The 25,387-nt window shown below is 44.5% G+C and overlaps 1 protein-coding gene across 2 annotated transcripts in view; it reads left to right on the forward strand.

Annotated features, from left to right (window-relative positions):
• The window catches only part of SORL1 (sortilin related receptor 1), a 152,127-nt gene extending 131,773 nt beyond the window's left edge, over positions 1-20,354 (forward strand). The window contains exons 41-49 of one of the 2 annotated variants that reach the window (XM_040431442.1): positions 717-901; positions 10,555-10,674; positions 10,754-10,918; positions 11,974-12,148; positions 12,363-12,469; positions 13,096-13,288; positions 18,397-18,609; positions 19,667-19,766; positions 19,938-20,354. In XM_040431442.1, coding sequence (XP_040287376.1) covers positions 717-901; positions 10,555-10,674; positions 10,754-10,918; positions 11,974-12,148; positions 12,363-12,469; positions 13,096-13,288; positions 18,397-18,609; positions 19,667-19,734 — 1,226 coding nt within the window. In that variant the 3' untranslated portion in view covers positions 19,735-19,766; positions 19,938-20,354. Of the gene's footprint in view, positions 1-716; positions 902-10,554; positions 10,675-10,753; positions 10,919-11,973; positions 12,149-12,362; positions 12,470-13,095; positions 13,289-18,396; positions 18,610-19,666 lie in introns of both variants that reach the window. The other variant, XM_040431434.1, reaches the window with a different exon arrangement.
• Positions 20,355-25,387: the final 5,033 nt, after the last annotated feature.

Genomic DNA, 25,387 nt, shown 5'->3' on the forward strand with positions numbered 1-25,387 from the left:
AAAACCGTAGCATGCTACTGTTTTCTCTTTTGCCTGATCAGTCAAAATGACTGAACTGAAGACATCCTGATGCATCCTGAACAGATTACTCTCCATTCAGAATGCATGGGGATATACCTGATCAGTTCTTTTCTAGTATTGAGCCCCTGTGATGGAACTCTATGCCGGAAATGAAAAACGCTAGTGTGAAAGTACCCTAAAATATTAAGTTTAAATCCCCCCTTTCCCAATTTTACATATAAAATATATAAACAATAAATTTATTAACATATTACATAGCGCTGCGTCCAAAAAGTCCAAACTATAAAATTATTGCGGTGAGCATTCGCCATTTTTTAGTCACCTTGTCACCCCAAAAAATAGGATAGGACTGTTTTTTTTGTGCGGTATGGAGTATCGCAATACTTTTTTATGGTGACGAAAGCGAATCAAAATTTTGGTATCGAAACAACCCTACGCCGATCTGATTGGCGTAGCGTTGTCACGATACCAAAATTTGGATTCGGTTTCGATTTGGCGACTAAAAATTTAATTTGGCTCCTAAATTTTTCAGTTCAGGAGCCAATGGCTGCTAAGTATTTTTTTTTAGTCTGGAGCACTGCTATATGTTGAAGAAATCGTTTTAGCAGTAGGCAGCATATTATTTCCACTGGTAACATTTTTCTATAAGGTTCTGTGTTTTTATTAATATTTCATGTTTGTTGTTTTTGTCTTAGTGACTAATCTGACGGCACAAACGGAATATGAGATTTCTGCTTGGGCAAAATCGTCTTATGGCGAGAGCTCTGTGGCTTTTGAGCACTTTACCACCAAGGGTACAAAACCTTTAGCACCGATTCTTAAAGCAAAAGTGATTAATCAGACCGCAGTGGAGTGCAGCTGGGTGGGCATCAGGAATGTGGTAAGGATTATATTATTTTACTATTTATTTTTTCAATCTTTATCATGTCTTATCCTCCAATCACATCCCAATCTGCATTCAGAATTCTGCTAGCTGTCATGTGGTGTATCAGCTCTCATGCAGCATTGCATTGTGGGAATCCAAATACAATGCATTCGGAAAGTCTTCAGACCTTTTCACTTTTTTCACGTTTTGTTATATTGCGGCCTTGTGCTAACATTAAAAAAAACGTATTCTGCACTCAATACTGCATAATAAGAAAGTGAAAACAGAATGTACAAAAGTTTTGCTAATTTACTGAATAGGTAGAACTAAAATTTAGTATTAACATAAGTACTCAGACCCTTTATTCGTTACGTAGTTGAGGCATCTTTGGCAGTGATTACAGCCTCCAGTCTTCTTGGCTATGATGCCACAAGTTTTGCACATCTGGATTTGCGGGTTTTCGGCCATTCTTCTCTACAGATCCTCTCAAGCCCTGTCAAGTTGGATGGGGACCGTTGGTGGACAGACATTTAGTACAGTCTTCATTTTAGGACATGGTCAGATATCATTGTCAAGTGTCAGAATAATGCCAGTGTGACACCTGACACTGACACCTTACCCTGACTTTGATATTTGACTCTGACATCTGAGTTTGACTGATCGTCTTCATAGGTCAGGGTCAAAGTGAGAATGAGTTATATGAAGAAAATCCTTCAGTTTGCTGTCTGAAGCTCAGTGGTTTAGATGCTTGCCTTGCATGCAGTGTTCTTGAGTTCAAAACCCCTTTCAGTCTTTAAAAAAAATTGCCATTTTATTGAGCCCTAGAAAAGAGACAAATTCAAGTGATGTGTGACCCTGATGTCTGACTTTTCTCTTCTCACTAATCAGCGTCGCATTGACTTTTAGCTTCATTGTATGTTTAATCTGCTCCATCACATAGATAAAGAAAATCCTTTGGTTTGCTGTTTGAAGCTATAGCTTAGTGCAGGGGTAGGCAACCTCCGGCACTCCAGCTGTTGTGAAACTACAACTCCCAGCATGCATACTTGTTCTGCTCTTCTAAGAACTCTCATAGAAATGAATGAAGCATGCTGGGAATTGTAGTTTCACAACAGCTGGAGTGCCGAAGGTTGCTGATCCCTGGCTTAGTGGTTTAGACGCTTGCCTCGCATGCAGGGGTTCAAAACCCCTATCAGTCTTTAAAGAAAATTTTAATTTTATTGAGCCCTAGAAAAGAGACTTTTAGGTTTACTGTGTATTTGTCTTTTGAATCACATAGCTAGAGAAAATCACTACCAAACAATGGGTAGACCCGTAGCTTACTGGTGGGTTGTCTGACTCTCATGCACCTACTAATGGACAATTAGAAAAAAAGAGCTTGGATTTTTTTTTTTACATAAAACATATGACAAAGAGTACTATAAGTAGTCTTTTTTTTATTTTTTTATTAAAGAGTACCGTACATGGGCACCACTATAGTAAGGGGGGGTGGGCACTAATTTACTGTATGTTCATTTAATTACAGGTGACTGAAGGCTATTTTGTTTTCTGTTGTCTTGAAAGAAATCACTTTATTGAAATTATTTGTTGCCATCCAACCAAATTTAAGCTGCAAAGGTATGACCACTAGGGGTCTCACTAGTCCACTGTGGTTAGGGATGGTCCAGCTCTCCCAGCAAATACAACAGGAGGAAGTGTGGACATGTTCTGGAGTAGCTGATGAGGAGACTTGCCAGATTCACTGCCTCTTCCCAGATCTTATCTTACTGTAAGTCTGCTCTCCCTCCGCTATCTCACATGGCTTATACATTGATTCCCCTCTCTCAAGTGTGTATGCAGTTCCATATTTTTTTGTAGATAAATAATACATTTGTAAACAACAATTCATATGCTTTTATTAGTTATAGAAATATAACCCTGAGAAAATAATTTTTGTATTGTCTCATAGCTCTATTAATACAGTCCCTGAACATTATGATAAACTGTAAAGACTGGCTGGGATTCATGACATACTTAGAATATGCTGGAACAAGCCTTTATTTTTCTTTCTAACATATCTGATGGCGTCCTTATCAAATAGACAGCAATTTTAACCCTTTAATGACTGGGAAATTTTATAATTTTTTTGATTTTCATTTTTTTATCTCAGCCACCCCAAAGTCATAACTTTTTTAATTTTTCATTCACATAACCAGCTGTATGAGAGATTTTTTTTGCCAGGACAAGATGCACTTTGTAATGCCACCATATATGGGTGCATAACAGTTGGTGGAAAGCAGGAAAAGAAATGTGGTGAAATTATATAAAATAAAATCCATTCCACCACAGTTTTTTTTTTTGTGTAAAAATTTAGCTGTGAGTTTCATTCGCTAGGTCAGTACGATTACGGCGATACCATATATGTATATTTTTTCTTGCACTTTTATGCAGAAAAAAATAAAAACCTTGAAAAAAAATGTTTTTAGGTTGCCATATTCTGACGCCTATAACTTTTTGTAGTTATGCATACAGAGCTGTGTGAGGGCTCATGTTTTGTGGGGCAATCTATACTTTTCATTGATACCATTTTGTGTGTGTGCGACTTTTTGATACATTTTTATTTATTTGTTTGCGGAAGGCAGAGCGACCAAAAATCGTGGAAATGGCCATTTTAACTTTTTTTCCGTATAACCATTTTCCATATTGGAGAAATATTTTTATATTTTAATAGCATGGCCTTTTTCGCATGTGGCGATACCCATGATGTGTAATTATTTATTTTTTACGGGTTTTTTTATTACATTTTTGGAAAAGGATGGTTATATGGTTTTTTTTTATAACATTTATTTGTTTTTACACTTTTTTTATAGTTGCTATAGGGCATCATCAGATTGCTTTTCTTATAGACTGCAATGCATTAGGATTGGAGTTTATGGAAATGTTACTGTGTTTCTATGGAGCCCTGCCACAAGCAGAGGCTCCATAGAAAGTAATATACAGCAGCCTCCTATCATTCAGTCAATCACTGATAGGACCGCCTGCTTGACTGAATGAGCAGGAGTTTAAAGGAATGAAATACAAGTTATACAGAATTTTATCCCATAAAACTATATATCACTCTGTTCAGCTCCTCCTGCTGTATACCATGCTGCCTTCAGCTTATAGCATTTTCATCATGACCGGTTCCCTTTAAAGGGGTTGTCCCATTTCTCATTCCCACCTCCTTTTCCTTCTGCAGCTCACCGCTTCCTGTGCCGTGTTTGGCGGTACCTTTCAATTTGATTGACAGTACAGGCAAGGTACATTCTGCTGACCTCACTTGACTAATGCAGCTAATAGCTAACAAGTCTATTAGCAGCATCTACAGCAGTTGTTTGTTCTCTGCATTGCTTTGGCGAACATTTCTTGGGCTAATGTACAGTACAGACCAAAAGTTTGGACACACCTTCTCATTCAAAGAGTTTTCTTTATTTTCATGACTATGAAGGCATCAAAACTATGAATTAACACATGTGGAATTATATACATAACAAACAAGTGTGAAACAACTGAAAATATGTCATATTCTAGGTTCTTCAAAGTAGCCACCTTTTGCTTTGATTACTGCTTTGCACACTCTTGGCATTCTCTTGATGAGCTTCAAGAGGTAGTCCCCTGAAATGGTCTTCCAACAGTCTTGAAGGAGTTCCCAGAGATGCTTAGCACTTGTTGGCCCTTTTGCCTTCACTCTGCGGTCCAGCTCACCCCAAAACATCTCGATTGGGTTCAGGCCCGGTGACTGTGGAGGCCAGGTCATCTGGCGCAGCATCCCATCACTCTCCTTCATGGTCAAATAGCCCTTACTTTCAAAGTTTTCCCAATTTTTCGGCTGACTGACTGACCTTCATTTCTTAAAGTAATGATGGCCACTCGTTTTTCTTTACTTAGCTGCTTTTTTCTTGCCATAATACAAATTCTAACAGTCTATTCAGTAGGACTATCAGCTGTGTATCCACCTGACTTCTCCTCAACGCAACTGATGGTCCCAACCCCATTTATAAGGCAAGAAATCCCACTTATTAAACCTGACAGGGCACACCTGTGAAGTGAAAACCATTTCAGGGGACTACCTCTTGAAGCTCATCAAGAGAATGCCAAGAGTGTGCAAAGCAGTAATCAAAGCAAAAGGTGGCTACTTTGAAGAACCTAGAATATGACATATTTTCAGTTGTTTCACACTTGTTTGTTATGTATATAATTCCACATGTTTTAATTCATAGTTTTGATGCCTTCAGTGTGAATCTACAATTTTCACAGTCATGAAAATAAAGAAAACTCTTTGAATGAGAAGGTGTGTCCAAACTTTTGGTCTGTACTGTACATGCCCAAGAGCTATCCCTGGCAGCCAAGTTGGGAGATTCCGCGCATGCTTCTGTGGTCCCGGCCAGCACAGGCAAGAAAAGAGAACAGAGACACCGCGCAAGTGCGGCCACCACTGGGGTATCGCAGCTGTGGTCATAAGTGTGGTGAAGCTATAGCACACTGTGTGTATAATACACATATGTACAGTAGATATGTATAATCCAGGACACAGCTCTGTATACAGTGACTAATCAACTTTTTCAGGGGTCCCAGAAAAATAGTGATTCTTGCTAATATGGAACTGCATACACACTTGAGAGAGGGGAATCAATGTATAAGCCATGTGAGATAGCGGAGGGAGAGCAGACTTACAGTAAGATAAGTTGGTTTGCAGATCTGGGAAGAGGTAGTCAATCTGGCAAGTCTCCTCATCAGCTACTCTAGAACATGTCCACACTTCCTCCTGTTGTATTTGCTGGGAGAGCTGGACCATCCCTAACCACAGTGGACTAGTGAGACCCCTAGTGGTCATACCTTTGCAGCTTATGTTTGATTGGATGGCAACAAATAATTTCAATAAAGTGATTTACCGATCTGATAATTAGACCCCTTCCTAAGAAATAAGAATACATTATTTTATTGTACAGTGACTCTTTCAAGACAACAGTAAACAAAATAGCCTTCAGTCACCTGTAATTAGATGAAGATACAGTAAATTAGTGCCCGCCCGCTTACTATAGTGGTGCCCATGTACAGTACTCTTTTATAAAATAAAAAAAAAGACTACTTATAGTACTCTGTCATATGTTTTATGTATAAAAAAAATCCAAGCTCTTTTTTTTTCTTGTCCATTAGTGTCAGACAACCCACCAGTAAGCTACAGGTCTACCTATTGTTTGGTAGTGATTTTCTCTAGCTATGTGATTCAAAAGACAAATACACAGTAAACCTAAAAGTCTATTTTCTAGGGCTCAATAACATTTAAAATGTCTTTAAATACTGATAGGAGTTTTGAACCAAAGAACACTGCATGCGAGGCAAGCGTCTAAACCACTAAGCTATAGCTTCAGACAGCAAACCAAAGGATTTTCTTTATCTATGTGAAGGAGCAGATTAAAAGTACAATGAATCTAAAAGTCAATGCGACGCTGATTAGTGAGACGAGAAAAGTCAGACATCAGGGTCACACATCACTTGAATTTGTCTCTTTTCTAGAGCTCAATAAAATGTAAATTTTCTTTAAAGACTGATAGGAGTTTTGAACTCAAGAACACTGCATGCAAGGCAAGCATCTAAACCACTGAGCTATAGCTTCAGACAGCAAACTGAAGGATTTTCTTCATATAAATCATTCTCACTGAGTTCGACGATAAGTCAAATTCAGATGTCAGAGTCAAATATCAAAGTCAGGGTCAGGGGTCAGGCATTATTCTGATACTTGACATTGATATCTGACCATGTCCTAAAATGAACACTGTACTCCAGAGATGTTTAATTGGGTTCAAGTTAGTGCTCTGGCTGAGCCACTCAAGGACATACATGTAGTTGTCCCTAAGCCCCTCTTGAACCTTCACCTCAGTCTGAGGTCCAGAGCACTCTGGATCAGGTTTTCTTTAAGAATATCTCTGTACTTTGCTCCAATCAGCTCCCCCTGACCCAGCCACTGAAAAAAGCAGGATGGTATTGGGCAATGCCTGGGTTCAAAAAGTTCAATCTTGGTTTCATCAGACCAGAGAATCTCACAGTCTGAGAGTCCTTAAGGTGCTTTTTTTGCAAACTCCAGGTGGGCTTTCGAGTGTCTTTTACTGACAAGAGGCTTCTTTCTGGCCACTCTACCATAAAGCGCAGATTGCTGGAGTGCTGCAGTGATGGTTGACCTTCAGAGAGTTTATTCCATGTGCACAGAGGATCTTTGGATCACAGCCAGAGAGAGCATTAGGTTCTCGGCTACTTCTCTAAGGCTACTTTCACACTAACGGCAGGGTTCAGCAAAAACGCTTCCGTTACTGATAATACAACCATCTGCATCCGATATGAACGGATCCGGTTGTATTATCTTTAACACTGCCAAGACGGATCAGTCATGAACTCCATTTAAAGTCAATGGGGGACGGATCCGTTTTCTATTGTCAGATTGTGCCAGAGAAAATGGATCTGTCCCCATTGACTTGCATTAGGGGTCATGACAGATCCGTTTTGCTCCGCATCCTAGGACGGAGAGCAAACTACAACATGTTGCGGTTTGCTCTCCGGTATGGGAACGCAACTTAACGGAACAAAATGCATTTTGGAGCACTCTGTTCTGTTCAGTTCAGTTTTGTCCCCATTGACAATGAATAAGGACAAAACTTAAGCGTTTTTTTTCCGGTATTGAGCCCCTAGGACGGATCTCAATACCGGAAAACTAAAACACTAGTGTGAAAGTAGCCTAAGACTAACAAACTGTGTGTGGTGTAAACATTGGGGGAAATTTATCATGAGGGGAACTTTTTAAGTTGTTTAATAAATTTGGGGCATCTTTAAGCCACTTTTGTTTAGAGCTCTTACTCCAATTTTTTTACGCCACCCTCTACTGAAATGACTTTTTTTCTATTTTTTTTCAGCCATTAAAAATTGATGAATTCAGTTGGTTGTTTTCTTTAACCTGAACTCCTTTAGTGCCCTCAGTATACATAATGGCCCCCACAGTGCCCCCTGGACAAATCCTCCCCCCAGCATGATTAGTAGCCCCCAGTTTGATTAACGCCCTCTTAGGGGCCCCCAGTATTATTAATATCCCCATTAGTGCTTTCCAGTATTATTAGTGCACCTAGTATTATGAATTCACCCATTAGCTGACAGAATATGATTAATACTTCCTTAGTGCTCCCCAATATTATTAATGCCCCATTAGTGGCCCCCAATATTATTAATTCCCCATTAGTGGCCCCCAATATTACAAACCGGATTCCAAAAAAGTTGGGACACTAAACAAATTGTGAATAAAAACTGAATGCAATGATGTGGAGATGGCAAATGTCAATATTTTAGTTGTAATAGAACGTAGATGACAGATCAAACGTTTAATCCGAGTAAATGTATCATTTTAAAGGAAAAATACGTTGATTCCAATTTTCACGGTGTCAACAAATCCCAAAAAAGTTGGGACAAGTAGCAATAAGAGGCTGGAAAAAGTAAATTTGAGCATAACGAAGAGCTGGAAGACCAATTAACACTAATTAGGTCAATTGGCAACATGATTGAGTATAAAAAGAGCTTCTCAGAGTGGCAGTGTCTTTCAGAAGCCAAGATGGGTAGAGGATCACCAATTCCCACAATGTTGCGCAGAAAGATAGTGGAGCAATATCAGAAAGGTGTTACCCAGCGAAAAATTGCAAAGACTTTGCATCTATCATCATCAACTGTGCATAGCATCATCCGAAGATTCAGAGAATCTGGAACAATCTCTGTGCGTAAGGGTCAAGGCCGTAAAACCATACTGGATGCCGGTGATCTCCGGGCCCTTAAACGACACTGCACCACAAACAGGAATGCTACTGTAAAGGAAATCACAGAATGGGCTCAGGAATACTTCCAGAAACCATTGTCAGTGAACACAATCCACCGTGCCATCCGCCGTTGCCAGCTGAAACTCTACAGTGCAAAGAAGAAGCCATTTCTAAGCAAGATCCACAAGCTCAGGCATTTTCACTGGGCCAGGGATCATTTAAAATGGAGTGTGGCAAAATGGAAGACTGTTCTGTGGTCAGACGAGTCACGATTCAAAGTTCTTTTTGGAAATCTGGGACGCCATGTCATCCGGACCAAAGAGGACAAGGACAACCCAAGTTGTTATCAACGCTCAGTTCAGAAGCCTGCATCTCTGATGGTATGGGGTTGCATGAGTGCATGTGGCATGGGCAGCTTCCATGTCTGGAAAGGCACCATCAATGCAGAAAAATATATTCAGGTTCTAGAACAACATATGCTCCCATCCAGACGTCATCTCTTTCAGGGAAGACCCTGCATTTCTCAACAAGATAATGCCAGACCACATTCTGCATCAATCACAACATCATGGCTGCGTAGGAGAAGGATCCGGGTACTAAAATGGCCAGTCTGCAGTCCAGATCTTTCACCTATAGAGAACATTTGGCGCATCATAAAGAGGAAGGTGCAACAAAGAAGGCCCAAGACGATTGAACAGTTAGAGGCCTGTATTAGACAAGAATGGGAGAGCATTCCTATTTCTAAACTTGAGAAACTGGTCTCCTCGGTCCCCAGACGTCTGTTGAGTGTTGTAAGAAGAAGGGGAGATGCCACACAGTGGTGAAAATGGCCTTGTCCCAACTTTTTTGGGATTTGTTGACACCATGAAATTCTGATTCAACATATTTTTCCCTTAAAATGGTACATTTTCTCAGTTTAAACTTTTGTTCCGTGATTTATGTTCTATTCTGAATAAAATATTAGAAGTTGGCACCTCCACATCATTGCATTCAGTTTTTATTCACGATTTGTATAGTGTCCCAACTTTTTTGGAATCCGGTTTGTATTAATGCTCCCATTAGTGGCTCCCGGTATAATTAATGCCCCCATAGTTGCCCCATTATTATTAATGCTCCCATTAGTGCCCACATAGTATTATGTATTAGTGCCTCCTAGTTTGATTATTGCCCCCTTAGTGCCCCTCAGCATTAATAATGCCTCATTAATGACCCTCAGTTTTACTAATACCCCCATTAGTGACTTTTAGTATTATTAATGCACCATTAGTGCCCCCAGTATTATTAATACCCCCATTAGTGGTCCCCAGTATGGTTTATGCCCTCTTAGTTCCCCTCAGTATTATTAAAGTCCCCATTAGTGGCCCCAGTATAAAGAATGCCCCCCCTTTGACCCCCCCCAAAAAAAAAAAAACCTCACCCATTTACACAGGCAAGGACATTGATTTTAATGGGATCCGTCTGGCTGTGAGAGCAGACCAAAATTAGGACTTTCCTATTTTTCACAACCGCTATTTACTGGCTGTTAAAAAACAACCTTGTGAATAGCCCCATAGGCTGCAATTTGTTCTAAAACTTGCCATGTGACGGCAATTTTTCACGTTGTTGTGAATGTAACCTAAGAGAGGGATTAATTCCCCCCATTGCATTTAAAACTTCGCCAATGTATTATTTGTACACACTCAACCAGCAGGAGGCATCAGAAATCTGAAGAAGCCAGTAGAATTTCTAGTGCAGCTTTGAATGTGAGCAGAGAAGAGAACATAGTGGACAGTACGAATTTGCAGTTTTAGTCAAGATTATATTTATGTCTATGTAGGATTCAGTGCCAGTAATGCTTTTCCCTAATTCTCCTGTGCTTAGACGTATGGGGTGTTTTATGCCACATCCTTCTCAGAGCTGCACAGGAATCCACTGAACGCCACGACGACTCTTCACGACGTGACCATCAGTGTGAACCGAGACGAGCAGTACTTGTTCTTGGTGAGGAAACCTAAAACTGCTTGCTTTGCAGCTGATGCGTGTGTCTTGTGACCTAGATAATAAGAATCTCTCCTCTCAGGTGCGGGTCACATCCCCTTATCAGGGTCCCCCATCAGATTATGCCGTGGTCAAAATGATTCCTGACAACCGCTTGCCGCCTCGCCATCTTCACACTGTGCACTTGGATAAAACATTTATCGTCATGAAGTGGGAGCCTCCGTACGACTCTCCAGACAGTGAATTGGTGAGTTATCACTTCCCTCAGATATATCTATATTATAGAAATGTGTTTTTATGACACATGTTCTGTATCTCCTGCCATAGTACAGGTGTATTCTCCCCTATACTCTACATATAGGCACCATGTGTGATACAGCCCCATATGCGGGTAAACGTAATCATTGTATCTTAAAAGCTTTGCAACTTTATAATATAGAGAAAGGGGATTTATCAATGCTGTATGGCGGTTTTCTGGCATACAGCATTTTGGGATTTTTGGTTGCTCTCAGCACTTAAAAAAAAATTGGGTGTACCTTACTGCTCAAGCACACGTCGCTGGGTTTTGCAGTCCACAAATTGTAGATCTGCAAAACGAGGATACCAGCCATGTGCATTCCGTACTTTGCAGAACGGAAAATTAGGGCCGGCTCCTAATAGAACGCAGAGTCATTTTCATTTTTTGCGGCCCCACTGAAGTGCATGGTTCTGCATTGGGGTTGCAAAAAAAAAAACTGAACGGACACAGAAAAAAAAAAAAACTGTTGTGCGCATGAGCCCTTAGTGTAAGGGGGATGGGGCCTCCTTATCGCAACAGATTAGTAATAATTTATACCAGAAACAGAGACGCAGCAGATTTATTAAGTCTGGGCAGTCATTGTGTTTCATTTCCTTGACACTTTCAAGATCTCTGCTTGCTGTCTGTGAGTGGAAACATTCTTTTTTACATATTGAGATTGAATAGCTGAGCCTACTCCATGTTCACGAGGCTGCAGTATGTTGCATTGTATCAGTGTAGACAAGAGCCTGGAGTCAGAATAATTTGTGCCGTTGGTGTGTTTAACTCTGAGGATTGTCAGCACTGATGCATCGACTTGATCTCTGGATATGAGCAAGAAGAGATCTTACCTATATAATATTTACGATCTAAAGGATTATATATTTTGGGTAATGTGTGGGTAGAGCTGTATGTAATGTGCTACTGTATCCTGTGTTGTGTGCCAGGGCACCACATCTGCTGCTGGGCACAGGTAGGGGAGGGCAGCTATATGCACTTCACTTCAGGATACGTTTATATTCCAGGCATACATTGTCTCAATAAAAGATTTAATAATGAAGACGGAGAAGAGTTACAAAGTGAACACCCAGAACAGCACCATAGAGTTCAGGATAGGTAACCTGGAGCCCGGATGTAAATACAGTGTGATCGTGCAGCTACGGAACATGAGCAAAGAGGCCAGCACCAAAGTCAGCACAGGTGAGATGGTGGAGGGGCATGTGTCATATCCTGGGACCAAGGTCATACTCTACTAGAAGTGAATGTGTCTGCCATGGACCCATTTAATTTCTATTAGATCATGGCTATTGCACCATGATGCAGATTCAGCACGTCTCCATGTTGTAGATGCAGTCAGTAGTACATAAAGAGACCATCAGGTTGCACCATTATTTGCAATTTCTGTTTTTTTCAGTTCCTCTATCTGCTCCAGAAGCCTTGAAGCTCATTGTTGAAAAAGACCATGTTCTACTGTTTTGGAAAAGCTTAGCACTAAGAGAGAAATACTTCAATGAATCCAGAGTAAGTATATCATCAATCTGCATGAAGTGGAGCCTGTATTATACTCCAGAGCTGAACTCGCAGTTCTGCACCGATGTACAATACAGGCTGCGACTCTAGATAAGTAATCTATGTATACAGTAACTCTACCTTTTACGTAGATCTACTATATGTGAACGGCAATTGGTGGGTAAATTTATCCTTCTATGAGATGTCGTCATATACTTCATATAAATGTTCACTTTGATCCTCCTGTTTTATGAATTAAAATGTACCCACATGCTTATAAAGTAACTTCCCTCCATTTTTAGTGCAGTAATGTTCTGTCACCCCAAATATTGCTCTGATCTGTATGTAGCTGAATAGGGCTCCAGTTTGTATCAGGAGCTGAACACATCAAGCAAAAAGAGCAGCAACAGACGGCAGCTGACGGCTGCAATATGCATATATTGAGGTACAGATTACCGCCAGAGCTGCAGTGTAGACTGGCATTTACACATGCAGAGCTGAGGAGGGATGAAACTTGTATATAGCTTTATATTTATTTTCTCAGGGTCTGTGTAAAGCTGGGTGACAACTTTTAGAAAAAATCAGTCAAGGTAATATTTTATTTTGGGGCAATCCGCATTGCTCTCCTGTTGCTGCAGGGTTATGAAGTGCACATGTTTGACAGCTCGAATAACATCTCCACCTCCTTGGGAAACACAACCGAGAACTACTTCAAGATCTCCAACCTCAAGCTGGGACACAGCTACACATTTAGTGTCCAGGCCCGATGTCTGAACAGTGGTCAGATCTGCGGAGAGTCGGCTCTGCTTCTCTATGACCATCTTGGAACAGGTAAGGTCTTTGCTGAGGAGGAGGAAGGTTGTTGGTCAGTGGTCTTCTGCCATTTCAGACTTGCTGTAACTATGTTGATATTATTTTAGATACATTATTTCCACTGGCTTTTTTGTTATGACATTGTGTATTGTCCCAGGTGGAGTGTTGTGCTGTCGGCAGTAGACAGAGTGGTTTTGTAGGTTTGCTGTAACTATGGGTATAGCAACTATATGAGAAAAAGGTTCTGCAACTTTCTAATATACTGTACTTTGAGTTTGAGTTTTTCACCATCTCTGCTTGGTGTCAGTAAATAGTTATATTGTTGTTAATATGTTCTCTCTTTTTTTTTCATCCGTATCATTGGGGGACACAGGCTTGACCTTGGGTATATCTGTTGCCACTAGGAGGCGACACGAAGCACAAAAGTGTGAGCTCCTCCCTCCAGCTATATACTTCCTACAGGGACTAAGCTAAAACAGTTTTAGATTACTGTCCGTAGGAGGCAGACCTCACTGCTTTGCAGGTATAGATTTTTTTTTATTTTTATTTACTTTTTTTTAATTTGTCTTCTAGCGGAATTACAGGCAGTCCTAGCTGCCTGCACTCCCACCCAGGAGACGGGAGACCAGGGGTCCCCAAGCCCACTGCTCCTTCCCGGTCTCCAGAAGACAAGGAGGACCAGAGGTTCCTAAAAGCCTCTGCTTCCCGCCAGCCTCCCCAAGGGGCCGCACACCGAAGGTGGTGACCCGGCTGGAACCAGGGGGGCAGAACACGCCAGATGGGTAAGTATTCCTGGCTCCAACCCCCCTCTCCCCCTTCTTAGGTTACTTGCTGTGGATGACCCCCACGAAGCCTTGTCCCCCCAGGTGGGAAAAGGGTTAACAGCTGTGGTCTTCTGTGGGGGGTGGGCGGGTGAAGGGTGGCCCTCTGTGCTGCAAGCTTGCCAAACTTCTTTCTATTACAGATGCCAACGACTCCCCCCCCCCCCCCCCCACACTTGTTTCTCTCTCCTCGGCCAGGGCCGCTTGTAAATTGAGGCCCCAGCTTCTACTGCGGCCTACTTCAGATCCACTCGCCGTGGGTACTTCTTACCCGGCCGACACCTCCGCTCGGCCGGGGCTCCTTGCGGCAGCACTGCTATACAGGGGGTGAGAAGGAAAGACTCCATTAGGGGGGGCAAGGCATGAGTTCTCCCAGTTTCCCCTCTCCTTCATCTAGCTTCCTAGCTCCAATTCCTTGCTCTTGTTCTCTGACTCCGCCCATCACCTGCTCGGGAGGACCTCTGCGGACTCTGGCACCAGGTTTTTTCCCGGACAGGCTGCAGTAAGGGACACAGGCCAGGTAAGCTATTTCCCCCCTTCCTACAGGGTCTAACTTTGGCCCTCCTACCTTTTACTACAGGTACTCACTATGTCCGAACCCAGATCCCAGGCCCTAAAGCCGGCGGTCACTTCCATGCAACATTTTGCATGTGCATCCCCTCAGTTGCATCCCCTCTGCTCCTCTTGCTCTGCTCCGCCGCTGTCCCAGTCAGCCCCCCCTGCCCAGCCCATGGTAGAGCCGGAGTGGGTGCGCTCTCTGTCCAAGATGGTGCAGGACGTTTCCCAGTCCAACAGGGTCATTGTGGTGGAAATGCTGGGGCGTTTGGCCGCACGGCCACCCTCTGACCAATCAGACTCTGGGGACCCCTCTGCTACTCCCCGTCGCAGCTGTCCTGCAAAACGGGCCAGACCACCCTATCCTCGAAGGGCGTCTGCGTCCCCATGTTTCCTTCATCTCCCTGCCGCCTCCCAGGGAATTTCGCTCCGACGCATCCTCATTAGAAGACGTGTTCTGAGGATAAGTTGTCAGACGCTGATTTTGTCTCACCGGAGGACCAGTCTTCCAAACTGTCCGCTAGTTTATCCTTCAGGCGATCCTGTCGCTCACCAAAAGTTTTCCCCAACCACCCAGAGTTTGATTCCTCCTTTTCCAAGGAATGCAACTTCCCTGACAGACCTCTCCCTCTGCCACCCACTCTTTTTTTCAGGCTATTCTCACCCTTCTGCGGCAGGGAGTGATTGTTCCGGTTCCGCTTCAAGACCGTTTTCGCAGATTCTACTCCAATCTCTTTGTGGTCCCCAAAAAGAAGGGTACGGTCAGTCCCATCCTAGACCTCAAAGCCCTTAACCGCTTCCTTCGGCTCAGCCGTTTCCGGATAAAGTCCCTGTGATCGGTCATTGCATTCATGGGCCCGAGGGAGTACCTGTCTTCATTAGATATCAAGGACGCTTATCTCCATATTCCCATCTGCGTCAGTCACCAGAAATATCTTTGGTTCGCAGTGGGACCTTTTCATTACCCTCCCGCCCTCCCGTTCGGTCTTGCCACAGCTCCCAGGGTCTTTACCAAGCTTCTGTCCTTAGTCATGCCTCTGCTTCATGCCAGGGGGATAGTGGCGATTCCATACTTGGACAATATCCTGATCAAGGGTCCGTCATTCCGGACAACGACGGACAGCCTACGCATCGTCTGGGACACCCTGGAACGCCTCAGGTGGGTTCTGAACCTGCCAAAGTCATGTCTTCACCCATCTCGACAGCATGCAGTTCGACACCGATCGGCCCAAGATATTCTTGTCCCCGGACAAACACTCCACTCTCCGTCGTCAGATCCTCTCCTTGTTGCGGCCTCAGCCTCTTCCCATTCTCCAGTGCATGAAGGCTCTGGGCTACATGGTCTCTTCCCTCGAAGCAGTGCCCTATGTGCAGTTCCATACCAGGGCTGTTCAGCGGCATATTTTGACCATTTAGGACCGTTCCCCGGCCTCCCTGGATCAACTTTTCCGTCTCCCTGCCCCAACACGCCAAAACCATCGGTGGTGGTTGATGTCTCTGATGCTGATGTCGTCCTTCCCCTCCGCTGGATAGTGTTGACGAAAGACGCCAGTCTCCAGGGCTTGGGGGGGGGGTGGGAGTTCTGGCCAATCTGTCGATTCAGGTTCAATCCGACAGCTCCACGGCAGTCGCATATCTAAATCACCAGGGCGGCACCTGGAGCCCCGCAGCCATGTCGGAAGCAGCGCTCATCCTCTCCTGGGCGGAGAGCCATGTTCCAGCTCTGTCGGTATTTCATATCCCCGGCGTCAACAACTGGATCGCCAACTTTCTCAGCCGAGAGAGACTCGATCCCGGCGAATGGGCTCTGCATCCACAGGTCTTTCTCGCGATCTGCGAGCGATGGGGTCGGCCGGATGTGGATCTCATGGCCTCCCGCTTCAACCGCAAGGTAGAGAACTTCGTCGCGAGGTCCAATTATCCTCTGGCTTGGGCGTCGGCTGCCCTTATGATCCCGTGGTAGCAGTTTACGTGTCCTTACGTGTTCCCTCCTTTTCCGCTCATTCTGCGTCTTCTCCGGAAAATCAGGTCCGAAGGTCTGCCCGTCATTCTCGTGGCTCCGGACTGGCCGCGCAGAGTATGGCACGCATCCCTATTCTCCCTTCTTGCCGACGAACCCTGGCGTCTTCCCCTTTGGGAGGACCTCTTGTCACAGGGACTGATCTTCCACCTGAATTTGGGGTCGCTACATTTAACGGCATGGCTGTTGAAGCTGCCATAATAAGGGCTCTGGGTTTCGCAGATGTTGTCCAGACCATGATTCGGGCTAGGAAGCCTTCGTCCTCCCGGATCTATCACCGCACCTGGAAGTCCTTCTTTAGTTGGTGCGAACGCCACCAGTTGTTTCCCATTCGGTTCTCGTTGCCGCAACTCTTGTTTTTCCTGCAGTCAGGCATGGATCTGGGGCTGGCTCTCAGTTCCCTCAAAGGGCAAGTTTCGGCCCTTTCCATTCTTTTTCAGCAGAATTTGTCTTCACTCTCTGCGGTTCGGACCTTTCTGCAGGGGGTGGCACACGCTGCGCCCCCTTACTGACCTCCGTTGAATTCTTGGGACCTTAATCTGGTGCTCAGTGCTCTCCAGTCCTCTCCGTTTGAGCCTTTGCAGCAGAGGGACCGACACGAGGGCTGGCTGCGTCCAAAGTTTCCATTTCCTGATGGATTCGTTTGGCCATTGTTGAAGCGTACCGCATCAGTGACCGGGCTCCACCCTTCTGGGTTACTTCTCATTCTGCTCGGGCAGTGAGGGCCTCTTGGGCAGTACATCATGGGGCTTCGGCCCTTCAAGGGTGCAGAGCGGCTACCTGGTCGTCTTTTCAAAATATTACAAAATGCACACCTTTGCATCTTCTGACGCTTCTCTGGGGCGTAAAATTTTGCAGACGTCGGTTCTCCGATTGGCCGGATGGCTTTTTCATTTATGACCCATCCCTGGGACTGCTCTGTAACGTCCCAAGGTCAAGCCTGTGTCCCCCAATGATACGGATGAGAAAACTAGATTTTTGTACTTACCATAAAATCTGTTTCTCTTCCGTTCACAGGGGGACACAGCTCCCACCCATTCTCTCTGGTTACGGGCCTTGTTGTGGCCTGCGTGATTCTGGGTTTATACATTGTTTGGTTTTTCTGTTTTTCCTTTTGCTTCTCCTACTGCTTTTGCCCAAACTGTTTTAGCTTAGTCCCTGTAGGAAGGGTATTGCTGGAAGGAGGAGCTCATACTTTTGTGCTTAGTGTCGCCTTCCAGTGGCAACAGCTATACCCAAGGTCCAGCCTGTGTCCCCCCAATGAATGGAAGAGAAACAGATTTTACGGTAAGTACAAAAATCTAGTTATTTGGTTTGGTACAATGTTTCAATGCAGGTAAATGCAGGTAAAATGTATAAGTCTGATGTCCAGAAGAGTGTCTAGGCAGTATACTATTGTAAGGATAGGTTTACACAGAGTTTTTTGGAGGAGTTTGTGGAGGCAGAGTTCCTGCAGGTTTTTCAGCCAGAAGTGGACCCCTCAGGAAGAAGAAGTGTACGTCTTTCCTTTTATATATCCAATTTCTTTCGAATCCACTTCTCACTTTGGCTGGAAAACTTCCTCAATACCTTCTCCAAAAAACTCTGTGTGAACTTGCTGTAACTGATCCTCAATGTTCTCATTTACTGACAGCAGGCAGAGGAATAGAAAACCTGAATTGGAACTTAACATAATTTAGAAAGTTGCAGTTACGGGATATTTGACGCATTTAATTCTCTGCTGTTTTCAGGAATGGACCCTTTGCCCTCAACTAGCGTCCAGTCCTCAGATGTGGCTTCTATAGTGGTCCCAGTCTTATTCTTGCTGTTGGTGGCCACTGGCTGCGGCTTTGTTATATTGTACATGCGGCACCGGAGACTTCAGAACAGCTTCACAGCATTTGCCAACAGTCACTACAGCTCACGCCTTGGAGCCGCCATCTTCTCATCTGGGGATGATATAGGTAGGATGTGCGCCACATGACAACCTGAGGGAACAGCACAATAAGTTTATGCGCTGCTGATTACTGGGCTTTACTGGAAAAGCTGGTGGACTCCAGGGCCTGCAACATTCTCGATCTCATGAAGTCAGTTTTGCTGAATTATGCAGCACTGCATCCTGGTATTGCTGCGTACATAGGCAAATATGATGCTAACAGTTGGGATGAACGTCTAACCTCTGTCTAGTTCTATTTACAGGGAGATTTATTTTTTCTGGTGGTTTTTACATTTTGTAGGATTCTTTCTTAATGGAATACATTGGTAGTAAAGGGCAATATACCTGAAGTTCTAGGAGGCTTTCTTGCCGCTTCCTTGTCTTCAGTTGAGTGGAAAGCCCTCTGAGCTGAAGATTTATACCAGACTAGTTCTTAGGCCTCATGCACACAACCGTTTTTCAGGTCCCCATCCAAGGCACAGTTTTTGCGGCTCGGGCGCGGACCTATTCACTTCAATGGGGCCGCAAAAGATGCGGACAGCACTCCGTGTGCTGTCCGCATCCGTTGCTCCGTACCGAGGACCCGCAAAAAAAATATAGCATGTCCTATTCTTGTCCGTTTTGCGGACAACAATAGGCATGTCTACAATGGGCCGCCCATTCTGTAAATTGCGGAAGGCACACAGGCGGCTTTCGTTTTTTGCGGACCGCAAAAAACGGCACAGTCGTGTGCATGAGGCCTTAGGGAAAGAATTTTTGGCAACCCCATGCAAGACTGTGGTTGTTATGATGTATCCCTAGCAACCAGACTGACAGACAGAACTTGAGGCTGGATTGCATGGACTGTGCCAGGAGTAGAGAAGGAGCAGAGCACTTGGCAGTCCCCATCTCAGGCTGGAGCACCGATTCTAGGTGGAGTGCACCTTTAAGTAATCTTAAAAGCATGAAATGAAGTAAAATTCAGACACCAGATTATTCTATAGGGATCTTATGACAGTCCAGACTGCACTGTCTGTCTTTGTGGTGTTGGTGATGGTACTGACGCTTTTCGCACATGCAGTGACCACCACCCCTCCTCTTTTCAGGTGATGATGACGATGATGCCCCGATGATCACCGGCTTCTCAGATGACGTCCCCATGGTGATAGCATAAAGCTCCTTTCTCCCGGGTGTAAACCAAATGATGTAAATATTTTCTTTCCCAAGGAATTGCCTGTCTGTTCTTTGGATTTCCTGCACTTTTCAGTTGCGATACGTTATTTTTATATGGGCCAAAAAAGGAGAAGTTTGTCGTAGTTAACTGTGAAAAGCAAAATAATCTTTTTGTTAACCAAATCTTGCTGTTTCCATCCGCAGAGTGTGACCCCAAAAGCCCTGCCCGACTCTCGCCTTATTGTCTGCTGTAAATGTGAAGATATGTAATATATATATATATAAATATATTTGTATAAAGTCTGTGTGCCGCCAGCTTGCCCTGAACAACACTCTTAGGACTTGGGATGTTCTGCGAGGTGCCTTATTGACTTCTCCGCAGGACTTTGGTTTCAGTCGGCGCATCGCAAGTTGCAGCTTCTGAACGGCCCTTACTTTCCGCTGGCGTTTGTAGGTTCGGGGAGTGGTGATGAGGGAGTTAATATTTTCAGATTGTGTTTGCTGGCCGTGCACCTCTGTCAGATTTACAGATGGCCCCCTCACTGTGTCTTCCAGACCTGTGCTTAGGGTGCAAGTTTTTTGAGGATGACAGTAAATCATCATTTACCCCAAAAATATAAACAGAAAATCCCCAACTAGTTGTTTCACAGTCATATTTGTTTCCAGAAAAGGTGGGTCACAACACTTGTAGAGCCATTACAGAACTCAACACTGCTAACTTGTGCAAGTTGTTCATAAGGCCCCCTGCACACGAACATGTGCGCCCGTGGTCGTGCTGCGGCCCGCAAAATGCAGGAACACAGTCCGTGGGGCAGCCTCAGCGGATCGCAGGCCCATTCACTTTAATGGGTCCGCGATCCATGATGCGGAATGCCAACGGAACGGCATCCGTGCAAATGCGGTCCGCAATACGGCAACGGGAAGCACACCTTCGTGTGCAGGGGTCCTAACTAGGCAGATGGGCCATTCAAGACTGTTGGAAAGTTGGGTGACAATCTGTCTTTACACCTTAGACTGGGGTTGTCACAGCCTTTTCACGCTCCTGAATAACAGATCTGCCTAGGAAAAAATGTATTACTAGGGAGACTGGCCATTGAGGACTCTGGAAAGCTCAGCGACAACCAGTACGGCTTATTGCACACAAACGTGTGCGCTCTGTGGCCGTATTGCGGACCGCATTTGCGGATCCGCAATACACGGGCACTGTTCAGTGTGCATTCCACATCACGGATGCGGACCCATTAACTTCAATGGGTCCGGAGATACGTAATGGAACCCTACAGAAGCACTATGGAGTGCTTCCATGGGGTTTCGACCCATATTTCCGTTCCGCAAAAAGATAGAACATGTCCTATCTTTTTGCGGAACGGCTGGATCACTGACCCATTAAAGTGAATGGGTCCGCGATCCGCTGCGGCTGCCCCACAGACGGTGTTCATGCATTGCGGCCCGCGTTTTTCGGGCCGCAGCACGCCACGGGGCGCACACGTTCGTGTGCAGGAGGCTGTAGGGCTCGTTCACATGACCGTTGGTGTCCCGTTCCTGTATTGCGGACTGTATTTGCGGATCCGCAATACACGGGAACCGTTCCGTTGTCATTCCGCATGGGTCCGCAAATCCGGAGATGAGGAATGGAAGCACGGAACAGAACACTACAGAAGCACTACGGAGTGCCTTCTGGGGTTCCGTTCCGTGCCTCCGCACCGTAAAAAGATAGAACATGCTCTATCTTTTTGCGGGACGGAGGGATCGCGGACCCATTCTAGTGAATGGGTCTGCGATCCCCATGCGCCTGCCCCACGGAAGGTGTCCGTGCATTGCGGACCGCAATTTGCGGTTCACAGCACGGGCACGGGACACCAACGGTCGTGTGAACGAGCCCTTAAGCTGTAGTTACGTTTCCCACAGGGGTTCTCACCCACCTTCCTCACACTCCCGATTAACAGATCTGCCTGGGAAGGAATGTATTACTCTATAACTGGGATCAGCAACCTCCGCCACTCCAGCTGTGGTGAAACTTTGCCTCCCATGGACACTTGCTTAGCTTTAGCTGTTTTTAGAACTTCTATGGAAGTGTTGGAGCTTGCTGGGAGTTGTAGTTTCAACATATCTCGAGTGCCAAAGGTTGCTGACCACTGCTCTATAACTAGGCAGACTGGCCATTCAGGACAGCTGTTGGCAGCTGTTTGGGTGTTACCGGACTTTCCCAGGAACTGATATAACTAGAAAACAGAGGAATGGAATTTTTAATGTTAGGAGAAAATACTGATCTCACAGTTGTTGTTTTTTTTTTTTGCCACAATGTCGCGCTTTGTGACATCACGTTTTTTCATATCAGTTTGCCTCGTTCCATTGTTTTAAAAAAAAAAAGCATAGTATTTTTGTTTTTTACCAGACTCAGCAGGATACAAGAACTTGATGTGCTGCAATTTTGTATGCTTTTTTTTTTTTCTCTAACATATACGTCAAACAGAGGCATAAAACGTGATGTGAACCCACCCTTACCTGGCAGCGTTGTTGAGTGTTCATGAAGATTACTGGATATCTCCCGTCCTGCCAAAAAACACATGAAGATATTATTTCTGTAGAGTAGTCATGGTGCGCTTTCTCTGGAGCCGCACCATCACAGCGATTGTGATTGTATATAGGGTATATATATTATTTGCCATCTTATTATTATTCTGTGTGAAGTGAATCGTTTTCTGCACTTTGTTCCTCACTGTGATTTTGCGGACTGTACCTGCTATTGCAGCGAGTTCTACAGCAGGGATTGGGTGAGAGTCTATAGTGAGACACTTGGTCTTAGGGACAGGTGCGCCATCTGTTCTCCTGCTGTTTAAAAGGCCCGTCTAGTCTTCTGTAAATAAAGCTAAACCACCGTATAATAAAAAGCTCAGCAAATTTCTAATAGACGATCATTCAGTTTTTCAGGAGCCTGTGCTGCTGTAACTTCAGGCAAATTTATGAAATGGTGCACAGTGGGGGAGATTTTTTAGAAAGGTTGTGTCATCAGTAAATGTTATTTTAATATATATAGCAATGTGGACGCACATCCTTCAAGTGCCACTATCCCTATCTAATGTTATAAGCGGTCACAGTTATGCCTCTTGCACACAACCGTATGGCTTTTTCAGTATTTTGCAGTCCGCAAAAAAAAAACATTTTTTTTTTTGTGGAACGGAACAGCTGGCCCCTGATAGAACATTACTATCCTTGTCCGTTATGCGGACAATAATAGGACACGTTCTATCTTTGAACAGAACGGAAATACGGAAGGCATACGGAGTACCTTCCGTTTTTTTTTTCCAGGTCCATTGAAATGAATGGTTCCCCTTTTCTGGAGTGAGATCGCTACAGTTTTTGCAACTTTTTAAAAAAGTCTCAGTTGATAAATGTGGCTTAAATCAGCTTGACAGGCTAACCAACTTTGCCACCTACTGGAGTGAATGGTGTGAACTTGCAGAAGGTCACAAAATCTTTGCACAAATAAGCCCAAAAACCTCAAAGCCCTATTTAGTGAGTTTTTTAAGCCAGAATTTCAGAGTGCGGGGCTTGATAAATTCGCCCCTATAGGTTTAAATTTATCACCATTTTCGGGATCTTTGCTTGGACTCTCGCCTGCACTGTTACAATGTAACAAGCCACCAGCTGTATGAGAAGGATTACATCAGTGCAGTTTTTCAACATGTGGCTGTAAGCAAAGATGGCCCCATTTACTGGCAGCGGACAGAGATCTTGAAAGTAGTGAGGAACTGAAAAATAAATCATGTAAGAATTTTTTAAACTTTTTATTATACAATGATTAAGCTGTATTACAATCTGGACAGATACATGGCTTTTCCTGAAGTGCCAGTCAGGAGACCAGTGGTCGCCCTCTGCTCAGGTGTAATGTGGGGACAGTTCACAGAGGGGTTACAGGCTGTTTTCCAGATCCTGACTGGAATAAGGATAAAGGTACGGTAACGGGGCCTATATAGGTGACAGATTCCTTTTAAAACATTAAAGGGGTTTTCCGAGACTGAAATACTGATGACGTATCTTCTGGATAGGTCATCAATATCTGATCTGTGAGAGTCCGGCACCCGGCATCCGCTGTTCGAGAAGGCAGTGGCGCTCGCAGTAGTGTCGCGGCCTTCTTACAGCTTCCCCTAGGCCGAGTGATGACACATTCATCGGTCACATGGCCTAGACGCAGCTCAGCCCCATAGAAGTGAATGGGCTAAGCTGTGATACCAAGCACGGCCACTATACAATGTACGGCACTGTGATTAGTGAGCACGGAGAAGGCCGCAGCCTGGTGGTCCCAGAGGATAGGACATCAGTATTTAAATCTCGGAAAACTCTTTTAAAAGTCTGTCTACACTTCTTTTTTTCTTCTGGTAAGTTTTCTTTTTTAATCCTGACTGACCAGTTTTCTGGTTCTTTGACTTTGTCGGTCTCTGGTCAGTAGTCCCCTGTCATGTGAACATCATTGTTATGCTCTTGCCACATGGATATTATTCTCTTGTTTCTGCTGGGTATAGAGAAGTCGATGTCTATCAGGGCCCTAAAATCTCAGGAATGTAGCGTAGTGTAGTGCCAAGTCAGTGCAGTGCGGGAGCATGGGCTGTTATGCGTCTGGTCGAGTCATTGTATGTGATACATCTTTGTAACAATGTATCTAGTTTTTAGTGAATTTGTGTGTGCCATTTGTTTGAGATATTTTTTTACATATAGAAAACATTAGCACATTAGTAGCCAAAACGTGTTTCTTTGTTTTTATTTAAATTGTCTTTTTCCCCCTCTAATTCACCAGCATCTAAAGTTGCCAAAATTCTCTCCAGAGACCATATTACGGTATAGAATCCCCTCCAGCTCCATTGTATGCAGGGATGTTATGCTTGATCAGAATAAGGGCTCATGCACACGACTGTGTGCCCCCCCCCCCCCCCCCCCCCCCCCCCGTGGCCGTATTGCGGCCCGCATATAGTTAACTTGAACGGGTCCGCAATCACGGAGATGCGGAACGGAGGCACGGTTCGGAACCCCACGGAAGCACTAGTGAGTGCTTCCGTGGTGTTTCTGTCCGTGCCTCCGCACCGCAAAAAAGTAGCTCATGCACTGTTCTATCTTTGAACGGAAATACGGAAGGCATACGGACTACCTTCCGTTTTTTTTTTGCGGATCCATTGAAATGAATGGTTCTGTATACGGAACGCAAAAAATGGAACGTAAACGGAATAAAAAAAACCGTTCATGTGCAAGAGGCCTTACAGGGAGAAAGCTGCAGCAGAAAGGACATGTTTTTATTTAAAATTGTCTTTCTCCCCCTATAATTCACCAGCATCTAAAGTTGCCAAAATTCTCTCCAGAGACCATATTACGGTATAGAATCCCCTCCAGCTCCATTGTATGCAGGGATGTTATGCTTGATCAGAATAAGGGCTCATGCACACGACCGTGTGCCCCCCCCCCCCCCCCCCTGTGGCCGTATTGCGGCCCCCATATAGCGGGTCCGCAATACACGGGCTCCGGCTGTGTGCATTCTGCATCACGGATCGCGGACCCATTCACTTGAATGGGTCCGCAAACACGGAGATGCGGAACGGAGGCACGGTTCGGAACCCCACGGAAACACTACGGAGTGCTTCCGTGGTGTTTCTGGCCGTGCCTCC

Source organism: Bufo bufo, chromosome 1, assembly GCF_905171765.1.
Source record: "Bufo bufo chromosome 1, aBufBuf1.1, whole genome shotgun sequence".
Classification (NCBI taxonomy): Eukaryota; Metazoa; Chordata; class Amphibia; order Anura; family Bufonidae; genus Bufo; species Bufo bufo.